Source organism: Andrena cerasifolii, chromosome 10, assembly GCF_050908995.1.
Source record: "Andrena cerasifolii isolate SP2316 chromosome 10, iyAndCera1_principal, whole genome shotgun sequence".
Taxonomy (NCBI): Eukaryota; Metazoa; Arthropoda; class Insecta; order Hymenoptera; family Andrenidae; genus Andrena; species Andrena cerasifolii.
Genome location: NC_135127.1, coordinates 5,130,707 through 5,142,883, shown reverse-complemented (window position 1 = coordinate 5,142,883; position 12,177 = coordinate 5,130,707). Strand labels below are relative to the sequence as shown.

General features: G+C 37.9%; 1 protein-coding gene across 1 annotated transcript in view; it reads right to left on the bottom strand.

Moving 5' to 3' along the window:
- Window positions 1–613: 613 nt before the first annotated feature.
- Window positions 614–12,177, bottom strand: part of Qless (decaprenyl diphosphate synthase subunit 1 qless) — a 67,841-nt gene continuing 56,277 nt past the window's right edge. Inside the window, exons 5-8 of the mRNA XM_076822541.1 lie at window positions 5,468–5,557; window positions 5,065–5,196; window positions 4,802–4,996; window positions 614–3,846 (exon numbers count right to left, since the gene is read on the bottom strand). Coding sequence (XP_076678656.1) covers window positions 3,625–3,846; window positions 4,802–4,996; window positions 5,065–5,196; window positions 5,468–5,557 — 639 coding nt within the window. The 3' untranslated portion in view covers window positions 614–3,624. The remainder of the gene's footprint in view (window positions 3,847–4,801; window positions 4,997–5,064; window positions 5,197–5,467; window positions 5,558–12,177) is intronic.

Below are 12,177 nucleotides of genomic sequence, written 5' to 3'. Positions count from 1 at the left end.
ATCCAATCGGCTTGAAACTTTGCACACATACGTAGTTCCGATGACAATACAATATTTTTACGCGTTTATTTTTAGTCATATGAGGGAATTCTTCTCGGGCAGTCATCTCGGTTGGCATCAAAATTATTGGTACCTTTTTAGTATATTTTAATAAAAGCTTGTTTTTTTTTTAAAAAAAAATTTACTATAAAGTATTTCATGCTTTTTAGTGAAAATATTGTATTATCATCGGAACTATGTATGTGTGCAAAGTTTCAAGTCGATCGAGTATGTCGAAGTGGATCAAAATTAACTTACAAGATTTCACCCTGACAAACTGACGAACTCACAACTGAAACTAAATAAAAGCTCGTAAAAAACTGAAACTAAAGAACTTGATTTATAATTCACACCATACTATTTGAATACATCAGTATTCGAATAGTATTTCGATACTTGGATATTCGAATTATATTCGCCAAATAACTGAGCAACTGAAGTATTCGAATATTCGACTACCGAAAAATTCAACAAATAGTCCAGGCCCTAATATTGAATGATAAAGGTTTCTATTAAATAACTTTGGACCCAATATGCTACAACGATGTAATTACTGTAAAAGAAATGAGACATATTTTGTATTTTAACATAACATTTATATTAAAAAGAAATTATATAACATGGATTTAGTGATCCCCAACACAACAATTAAGATACTGAACCTTACGGTTTACAATTGAGTAATAATGAAGCTAATCGATCTAAGCTATAGATATTCGATTCCGATACAGCAATTCTGTAATTATTATTCTTCCCTACTATGGACACTGAAAATTATGCGTTTAAGGTGTGCTTACAAAGAATCGCATATTTACATGTATTGTACACATAAATAACATTCCGTTGTTCTATTAACACCATTGCATTTGTACATTATGCCATGTTCACAAGACAGGTACCGACACTATTCGAATTTCTAACCCTTCAGTTACACCTTGCAAAGACATAAGCTTCAAGGAAAAATATAGGTATAAATAATGGCTCGAGTATGTGCAGGAGATCGAGAGCTTCATTTACCTTCTTCTCTTCGTACCAATCAAGTATTCTTACCCTAATGTAAATCTACATTTCATCGTAATTACATTTTTGCATTTTTTTTATTAATAATCTTACAGTGGTAATTTGTGTTACCTTACAGAGAAATTATATACATTAATTCACGTTATAAATATAAGTTATTATACATTTATACCTATATGTTCAGTTATGTAGCAAATACTATTTTGAGCAGATTCTCTATTCAACAAGAATATAATAGATTACGGAAGATGATACTCCACTTTCGTTGGACACCCTTCGATTAAGAATTATACAAATAATTGTACGAAGCGATAAGAACCTAATTCGGTTTAACGGTACGAAATGTGCCAATTTCTAATAACGTAATACTACATTCGCCAGACAAAATTAATTTTTGCGATATAAGTGGAAGAATCAAGACCACGAGGTCTTCTTTGGCAGGTATTCTTCGCACGTTTTAAATAAAACAGTAAATTATGCTGTCGATTAGTACTGGTACTCTTGCGACTGTTGTTCTTTAAAGATATTAAACGTGCAAGCAAATAGTCGTATTCAATATGTTCATCAAGTTCCCCTTACTTGAATTATGAGATTCGATTGGAATATAAGAAATTTATCATTGTAATTAATTAGAAGTTCCGTGATTATCCCAATTTTTTCCTCTGCAATGCGCGACTTGAAACGTAACTCAAAAACTGGAAGAACAATCAAGAAGAGTCACCAATCCTAATACAATATAACTACCCCTAGTCGTTATTTTATTTACACTTACGATAGACGATATTGATAAAAATCAGGTAATATGTGTACTATGGAGCGAAGTAAACATTACCGCTCGATTTTTTTACATCTCTTATATGGTGCGTCTCTCTTTTGCGATATATACCTAGGCACTTGGTGAGCGATATCTCTCCTACATGTCTTTTATTCGTCAATATCTGAGCTCGAATAGCCAGCGGGGGACACGTAAGAAAACCAAAAGAAGCGATCTAGCCGAAAAATTTTGTGACAAATCCCCGTACGTTTCGACATTGTCTTACGATCGTCGTGATACCATAGAAGTTCCTTCGCACTGTGCAATTGAATTTTATAAAAATAATTTCTCGCCTCTGATCTCATTAGACTCTTGATTAACTATCTCGTACTGGCAAACACTTCAAACTTTTATGTCACAAACATGCAAGTTTAAATAGAATTCTTAAGTACACAGTACAGGGTCATCCGTTAAAACTGCAACCCACGCGCGCGCGAACAGACGAAAATGGCAACACCGCCTCACGGACGCATTCCACTACAACCATTCATCGGCCCGGACAGCAGTGATGCCCGAGCTTCGAAAATTTTAGGATGGTCTCTTTCAAATTAACGTCGCAAAGAGCTATTTGAAATTTCCCGGCCCGGGTTGAAGAATTTGGGACCTTTTTCGTATAACTTTTGAATTATAAAAGATATCCGAATGGAGTTTGCGCCGAAAAATGAGGAAAAAATATTGCCTCTTAATGATGGATAATTTAAAATATTTTACGTTTACTTAATTTTTCTTTTATCAATTTTTTAACCATAATTGTTGCGAGAAGCTTTTGCAAACCGTTTATTTGACACTGTATTTAATGCTCTTATTAAAATTCATGGTGTCGATAAACAATAGGCTAGTTGTTTCTGTATCATTACCTTCATAAATCGAGAAATTAAATTTTCATTCCATTATATGTTACTTCTGCAAACCTCAGAATCTATTGTTCTGGTTTTCTTTTTTATAATTTTATCCTTAATGCAGAGATCGGACGTAACCAGGGTTGCCACCTTATCACCATATAAACCCCGAGTGCCACACATTCTAACCCGGAAACGGAAAAAGCAAAAAAAGTTTTGTTCCCGCATATCCGGAAATCAGATGTGCAATTCTTTTAAGCTCAAACAATTCAGAATTTAAAAGTATATGTTTTTAATTAATAACTTTTATTGTATACAAAATTGATACCATTCTATAATACCACAATTTCTTATTATCTCATTTTTTTCTACAACCCGGAGATTTTTCCAGTAAAACCGGAGCCCGGATATTTGCTTCAAATCCCGGATTCACCGGGCCAAACCCGGAGAGGTGGCAACCCTGGACTTAACAGGTAACTAATGGGACGTGTCTTTTGAATTGTAGAGACCATCCTAAAATTTTCGAAGCTCGGGCATCACTGCTGTCCCCAGCGGTCGCTGCCAGCCCGGTGAATGGTTGTAGTGGAATCCGTCCGTGAGGCGGTGTTGCCATGTCGTCTGTTCGCGCGCGCGTAGGTTGCAGTTTAAACGGATGACCCTGTATAACAATCTTAGAAAATCTCTAAAAGCTTAGAGCGCGGATCAGATGTTTTTAAAAGCAACGCGGCTCTTCGTTCCTTTCTTTACATTCGCTCGTCTTTTCAACTCGCTTCGCTTGTCGTGCAAGAGGTACGCTCCACGTCGTTCGGTGCAATTTGATCGTTTGGCATTTCCCGCGAGCCGCGCCATTGGTTCATCGCGACTGTGTCATCCGTTAATCTTTCATGCACGGAGTTGCAATCGCTCGCGTCGCTACTTCATACGATTCAGCACTAAATCGCAGACGACCTGCAGGCCTTTTTGGTATGGGCTTTCGGCTAAGGTTTGCGCGAGCTTCACAGCCTCCACGCAATGCTTCCGAGCCAAGAATCTCGTCTGGTCGAGACCCTGCGACTTGTGTACCAGCTCGAATGCCTTCTCGACGTCACCTGGCTCTTGAAACCGACGCATGATCATCGCGTTCAATTCTGGGTACTGTAACAAACAGAAAACGATCGTGAAAGTTGTGGGATAGGAAGGAAGCTTGTGTAACTAATGCAGTATTAATGTGCCACTAGAATATACGGGCACGAAATTTATTATTTGGCGATCTAGAATATAAGCTTTAAAAAAAGGCTTTGAAACCATTCGATAGGAATAAGCTTAATATTGAATTCCCTTAGACTTGAGAAATGACTCAACTGGTTTTATGAGTACCTTACAGAGTTGGGTATTAACTAAATAAAGAAATATTTCAAAATAGCTTTAAGTAACTTTAAAGTAATTTTAGATTATTTGATGAATAGAGTTAATTTTTTTATTCGTCCAGCATTTCATCTTGAGCGTCGAATAAATTTCTCAACTTTAATCTTTAACTGTAACTTAAACTTTATTCAACGTCAAAGTACAGTTAAAGTTAAGGTTGAAAAATTTATTCGACCCTGAAGTTGAAACGTTAGTTCGTCGAATAAAGTTAATCCGGGTCAACTGTATTCGACACGTGACGAATAATTTTATTAACTATTACTCGTTATTCGAAATTTTATTTAAATAAAAAATTTCCCATCTCTGGTATCTGATCAGTGTTAGTAAAATTTGTGTAGCGTGTGAATTTAGAAAAAGAGAGGGTAGATTTTTAATTCCTTACGTGTGGCGATTGTAGTGCCAATGCATACTATTTATTTAGCTGCGATAAACTCAATCACTATATTTTAAATTAACATTATTTGCTAAATTAAGAACTGACACGAAACCGTGTACAAACTGAAAGTCACACTTCTGTTTAATAATTCCTCCTTGCCAACAAATTATTAATTTGTAAAAAATAATAACGCTGTTTATCAATACATTCAGTCTAGGAAAATAAATCTAGAAAAACTCTATGAATTGTTATCACGAGACGCTACAAATGAATTCTATATTATTTACTAATCGCTACACTTATACCTACCCGCTCACATGCAAAGAGAACTGGAGCAGTTGCAAGACCTAGCTTGAGGTCCGCGGCGGTGGGTTTGCCCATTGCTGCCAAAGACGACACGAAGTCCAGAAGATCGTCGACTAATTGAAAGGCTAAACCGATATTTCGGCCGTATTGGAAGGCTATCTCTGCCAGCTGGTCGTCAGCACCTCCTAGCATGGCCACCTACGGCAAAGTGATCGCTAAATGTAGCCTCCAGTTAAATTCAATATCGAGACTATCGTTGGACTTACAGCTTTCAACGAATTGGCGAGCAAGCTGGCCGTCTTCCGGTACGTTTTCGTGAGGTAGTGCGCGAATCTCTCGTTCTCCGTCTCCTTAGAGCCGAGCTGCATAAATTCACCCTGCACCAGGTCCGTCACGACCTGGAAAGCACCTGGACTTGTCAATACTTATCATCAGGATTATATCAGGGTCCTAGAGCACGTGGATACTTTTACGCACGCGTTTAAAACTGACAAGAGAAACAAAAACCCAACGTAACACCAAGTAGCGCGCTAAACATGAAATTCAAAGAAAATAATACCGCGCATGGATATTTACCTATCGCCAATCTTTGAATATCTGTGTTGGAGATCTTCCCTTGAGAGGGCTACGCTCGAAATAAATCTGATAATTACGATTAATGAACTTTACCTGACTGAGGGTAAGCGTGACGTCGTCGTTTCGAAGCTGAGATATCATAATCGACACGACTGCCAGAATGTAATCACCCGCCATTGCCACCTGAAACAATCAAATTCGAGGGCTTGAGGATAGAATAGAAGTCGGGCAAATGAAATGAATTCAAACGCAACGGGGACCTCCAGGCTCTTCTCTCCTCCTTTTGGTCTTGAAAAAGACGACGAGACGATTACGTGCGATTAAGGTAAGCGTTCCCTTTCACCGAACGTCTTTCGAAACAGAATCAAAGAACGTACAGCAGGTGAACGCACGTTCCTTCGACAATTTTGTTCGACGAACAGTAGGCGCAAAAGATTCTTGCGTATCAAGCCGCGGTTAATTAACTCGTTCAGATAGAGATCGGCGGATTGTTTTTCACTCGATGAAGCAGGCGTTTACTTGGAAACCAGGTTGGCTGGCAGTGCGAGAGGAGGCTACTTTCTTTCGTTCATCTCGCACGGTGCACAGACACAAGTATAATTCGGTCCACGATTATGGTAAAAGTGCACACAGAAAGCGTAACACGGGCGAGTATGCTGAAGAGCTTCTCGAATCGGTGGCCAGCGATGCTGTAAAAGTGAGATTAAACATTTGCAGTCGCCGACAGTTTGAGGGATGTACTCTTACAAGGGGAGGATACCATGAGGTAGGCACCGATTTTGATGAGCCTTGGCACGATGGATCTATGTCGAAAATAAGTAAATAGGTGTCCGAGTGTTTCAGCCAAAATAGGCCTTAATAATAGAGATATTTACATGGAAATTATTCAAAATTTCATAGTGGGCGTGGGGTTTTAAGGGGTAAAAATCCCACACTACCCTGGCGCCCCGGGGGATTCCCCTCTGAAGGAGTCGGGGTGCCTTTTGAAGATTTCCCCAAATTAAAACGAAAGTTATAAAAAAATAATTTATAAATAAAAAATTTGTAAATTTTTTTTTAACGTGGAGACATCTTCAATAGGCATTCCCTCCAGAAGGGAATCTCCCGCAGACGCCAGGGTCGTGTGGGATTTTTACCCACTAAAACCCCGCGGTCACTATGAAATTCTGAATAATTTACATGTAAATATTTTTATTATTTGGCAGAATCGCTCGGACACCTATTTACTTATTTTCGCTTATTTTAGCTCATCAAAATCGGTGTCTACCTCATGGTGTCCTCCCCCTTGTTAGTCTACTGAAGTACTGATGAAACTTAAATGCTCGTGTAATTAGAAGCTTCGTGTTGAGGGGTCTGTCTAAATGAGATGGGAAAATCTCCAAAAGTTTAATTGCGTGACGCAAGTGAGTACACAAAAGTGCAAATTGTGGCTGAAAAATCTGTTCTATTTCTCACACACAGTGACTTAAAGAAGTAGGAGATGGTTAAGGGTTCAGATAAAATACTTGCGTAATTCATCAGGTATATCTAAGCAATGTGGGACCTTGCAGCATGAGGGGTGCAAAGTGGTAGAGCAAGTAACAAAGAAGAAACGGGGAAGTGACAAATGCTACGAAAAGAAAGGAAGGTAATAATTTTACTGTATTTCTTAGCAGAAGATTATTTTTGAAAATTAAGCCACTAAGAAAATCAGTAATGTAATTCCTCGCAACTGCTTGCAATACGCATCTAAACGTAGACCCTGAATGTAAAAATTTGTCTAATAAACGGCGCCAAGAGTAACGCAACTAGTAATAGAAACATTCATGAGACGAGCCAGCATGTATGTAACAGCGCTATAAAATCATCGCGATGCAAATATCAGACAAGCGGTAGGTCAAAGAGTGACGACCACATTTTAGAAGAGAATGGATCCCCGATGATTGACGACTACCGTGCCCTCAGTTCCGATGCACGTGCTTGCGGTTTTCTAGCTGTCCAGGTAGCAAAGGAAAGCGTCGACGGGCGCATCGCATGCAAGGTGTAACACACTGAAACCACACTTTCTTAATGACTTTTAACATCGCCTGGCTGCAGTCTGTGACGACGATTACCAACTGCCACTGAATCTCATATGCCGAATGCGTCGAGTCACTGGCGCCTAATCGATGGAAAACACAAGGTTTCAAAGCTAAAGCTCAGAATCGCATAACGAGGAATTTATTTTCCAATTCTTAGCTGGATTTGATTTCTTCTGTTGCGGGTATAAATTTTTCAAGGGACCTACAGTGGCGGGCGAAAGAAAGTCTGCATCTGTTAAAATCGCATAACTTTTATAGAATTCCTCCAAACGACTTTGAGTTTTTTTTTTGAGAAGCTAGAAGGATTAGTTTGCCAAATGACGTGTTTAGTCGTTTTGAGAAAATATGCAATTGGTCGGAATAACGAAAAAAATAGTAAAAGTCGTTTTTTTTTAAACTTTTTCTTCTGAGCCTGTAATGAAAATTTAAGAATCCCTTTTGCAGAGTTAAATAAGTTGTATACATGCTCGAAATTTCATCAAAATCGGTGAACGTTGCTGTGAGCTAAAAACGAGTTTTACTATTCTTTTCGCTATTCCGACTAACTGCATTTGTTTTTCAAAACGACAGAACACGTCATTCGGCAAACTAATCCTTCTAGATTCTCAAAAAAAAAACTCAAGTCGGTTGGACCAATTTTATTAAAGTTATGCGATTTTCTTTCGCCCGCCACTGTATGTAATTGATTTTTTTTTTTTAATTTTTAGTCAGATGTATACAGGTGATTCATTATTGTAACACTGGTGTACAAAGGATTTATGAACCTGTTGAGATAACTTTCTTTTTCAGACTTCACCATATGAGGAGTTCTTTCGTTTCATATGCATGAGAAAAATTTCTCAAGTATGACTTCAGGATTTTAAGTGGAACTGTTGGTGAAATGCACCTTTGTTCGATTCTTACTAATTTCAGGCCATGTTTAAGATAACGATCGTATTTTAAACTGCAAAACACAGAGAGGTGAGAGCACGAGAACAGGACCGAAGCGTGAGAGAATAAGGGGATTGGGACAGTCTATGGTCAGACGCGCCTTGCAACCCAATATGACTGAAACTTATCAACTGTGTATTATCTTGAATACTCTAATGATAAAAGTTACCTAACTTCATAAGAATATTAGACCACTGTACATATTTTGCAAAAGTTTCATTCAACATTTGTAACTTACATCTTTATTTATGCATTTATGTTTCTAAAGAGGAGTACAGTCTCCTTTTAATAATAGTACAAAATGCTCCTTCGTGCTTATCGAATATACACTTCGTTTACTATTTTTACGTAGAGTATTAATCCTAGAAAAGTTGCCCACATTTTCCTTAACACTCTGTGCATTATACGTGTATGTATGTCTCGCCAGTTTCCAGTTACCTCGATTCCAATGAATAAGTCAATATTGAACGACACTTTGTGTGGCACTTGTTACTCAACTCTAAAGTTTAAAGATCTGTCGAAATGAATGAACTTGACACGTGCCGAATACGTTACACGTAACGTCAGATTTTCGAATCTATTTTTGGGAGATGCTTCTAGACCATTTGCTTCCGGCATACCTGATGAACCTCCGTTTCGTTTGGATTCCACGATTGCGAAATTTCAAGGTAACAGCATAAAATTCCAGCGTAGAGAATTTGATCGTCACAATTCCTTTTATGAACCCATCCAGCTTAAATGTTCTATGTAAACCAAGAACCCTCCCTTTGGTTTAACAAACATCGCACCTTCTGAACTCCCCAGCAACTCACAGAGTACTCATTTATTCTAATTAAGAATAATTATATTATATTATATTAATATAATGTATAATAATTATATTTTATTATATTAATATAATATATAAAAATTATATTATATTATATTAATATAATATATAATAATTATATTATATTATATTAATATAATATATAAAAAATATATTATATCATATTAATATAATATATAAAAATTATATTTATATAATTTAAATTAAAAATTAAAATTTTTTAATTTCAAATATCAAATTTTCCCGTTCACATTTTCGTACCACCCAAGAATATCCTCAAACTTTGAGCATTCCCAAGCCACACTTTCGCCGTGGAAAAGTAGAAAAGCGTTGCGAGTGAAACTTGATCGATTAACTAGCTGAACAATCTGCATGTTTGTTCTGCAGCTGAACAAATGGATGGACGTTCGTAGGGTCGTTTCGCGTGACAATCAGCTGGGGACGACGGTTAGCTCGTAATTTCGAGTTTCACATCCGGCATCGTCCTCTCGGCTCGTTTTCACGCGTCGCGCGCGCGACAATACGCGCTGCAGGGTTTCCTTTCGAAAGGACAGTTTCCTTAGGCGGTCCGATGCTTTATTGAAATTGCCGACAATGTTGCGAAAGAGCGCGGTTTCGCAAAGCCCACGTGAATCAGCGCGGCAAGTGGCAGGGTGCAGTCCCGGCTGGCGAAAAGTCTAACTGCGTTCTATCACCGCTGGCTGCTACGTTTGGCAAATAACTACCGATCAATGATACGTGTCGAAGTTGCAAGACAGATTACGACGGCGATAAAATAATTGCTATGATATAATACACGCAGCTGGGCTGCATTTCTAATAAACCCTTAAGTGGTCAGGTGGAAACTTTATTGCCTAATCTAATTAGATTAATAATTAGCAGAGTCGGGCAATAATTATACACAAAATTAATTAAATAGCGTATCAAATGAAAGTTACTTTAACTTTAGATTATTCGACGAATAAAGTTAGCTTTCTATTCGACGAATAAAGTCGGGCAAATTCGGGCTAACTTTATTCGACGCATGACGAATACTTTTTTTTAACTTTTATTCGCTATTCGAAATTTCATTTAAATAAAAAAATTGCGCATCTCTGTTAATTAGTACCTACCTTACTAAGAGGTGGGTTCTGAAATACCCCAAAGTTTATTTCTATTTACTCTATTTACAAATTTTAATTTCCATTTAAGTATATTAATACAAATAACACGAATAAAACTTTGCTTTATTCAATTTCACTTCCCTATAATACAATATCTAATAATCCTTAAAAAACAAACATTTTCCTACTTTTTTCTTCAAGTATTTTACTGATTATGAATACTGTAGAAAACTCTAGATGGAGGAATAAAATTGAAGGGACTCAATCGTAGTTCAATAAGAATTTATAAGGTAACTTCAGTGGTAGATGAAGAAGAATTTCGAATGACATAGCTCCTCGTGCGATGGCCTTGTTATTTCCCTGTAACCTAGCGATAACTATTATATATACACGAGCAACAGTTCTCTCAATTAGTATCCCGTTAATACGCTGTTACACAATTCGTTAGCCCACTGCTCCTTCCAATCCGCGGCGCGAGACTTTCGTGGGCTGCTTGCCGGCTTTCCATTTCTTTGTGACTCGCTAATTCATTCCTCAAGGCCGTCATACTTTTCAAGCCCTCCAGCAAATCACTTACGAATACGCTGCATCATAATTTGACACGCTTACAATGATCGAGACAATGTTTCGCGCCCGATCGATCGATCCTAATCTGATAGTGCCACGATAAAAATTGCAGTGGAGAATGTAGCGCGGTAAAATGAAGCGCGACGCTGTGAATTGATTTCCAAACTCCACTAACCGACGACGATATAATTACTAAAAAGTAATAATAGGAATCGTGGGCTCTGTAACGACACGATAAGTGTATCAATATTCCGGAATTAGGGTGCCAAAGGTTTGACTTTTGCTCGATTGTGATACCGTTCATTTGCTGCAGCAACGACGTAACTAAAAATTCTCAACTTTTGGGGACAGCGGTTCAAAAGTTTTGTTAGACAACAACCGCTTTCTAATAACTCAAAGACAGCGAATTTTTAGTTGCGTCGTTGTTGCAGCAAATGAGGGATGCGAAGGGTAAGGGAAAAACAAGGAATGTCCATTTTTCGTGATTTTGTGATTTATAGCATATTTTATTGGCGGTTAAAAAACAGCAAATGTCCACTCTGTGCTGGAACGAAATACGGAATGTCCCCACTGTTTGCATAAGCATAATCTGCTGTCGCCAAGGTAAAATAAGAAATTATTTAACAAGACAATTAAACTGATTGAACCTTATTTCTTCACTGATGCAACGAAGCGTTGAAATTAATTTTCTCGATCAGCTGTTTTGTGACATTCCCTGTTACCCCCTCGCCCTTCGCACGATCAATGAATGAAAAGTGTGAATTTCTTCTGTAACGTGGTGAGCCAAAATTAGAAACGGAATATTCCATTGATCCACGACATAACTGATACACAGCGTACAAAAGTGTGCCAAAAAAATTACCGTTTACTCGTGCATTTTTCATTCGCGACGCTCGGCGAATCCAAGATCACGATGATTCAATCTATCAGCTAATTAGCGTGACGGCAGTAATCTAATCTGATAAATTGAATTGGGCGAAGGAAGAATTAACGCGTTCACCGGTACGATTACACGCGAACTCTCGTTGAAATTTATGGCATGGAAAGGAACAATTATTTCTAGCTTAGTTCCCAGCGTACGGCAACCTTTTTTCTTTTAATCAGGTTTCGCAGCAAGGCGTGATTATGTGTAATATTACAGCCTAGGTGGGATCTGTACGCTAAGAAAATTTGAAACGCGAGTGTTTCGCGGAAACTATGAGCCTGTGCCTGAGATTTCGTAAGGAAGTCAGTATAGCTTAACGCGATACGGAATGTTAACCCTTTATACTGCAACGTACTCGGTTATTTAGGCAACACCAGCTAGGTTCGCAT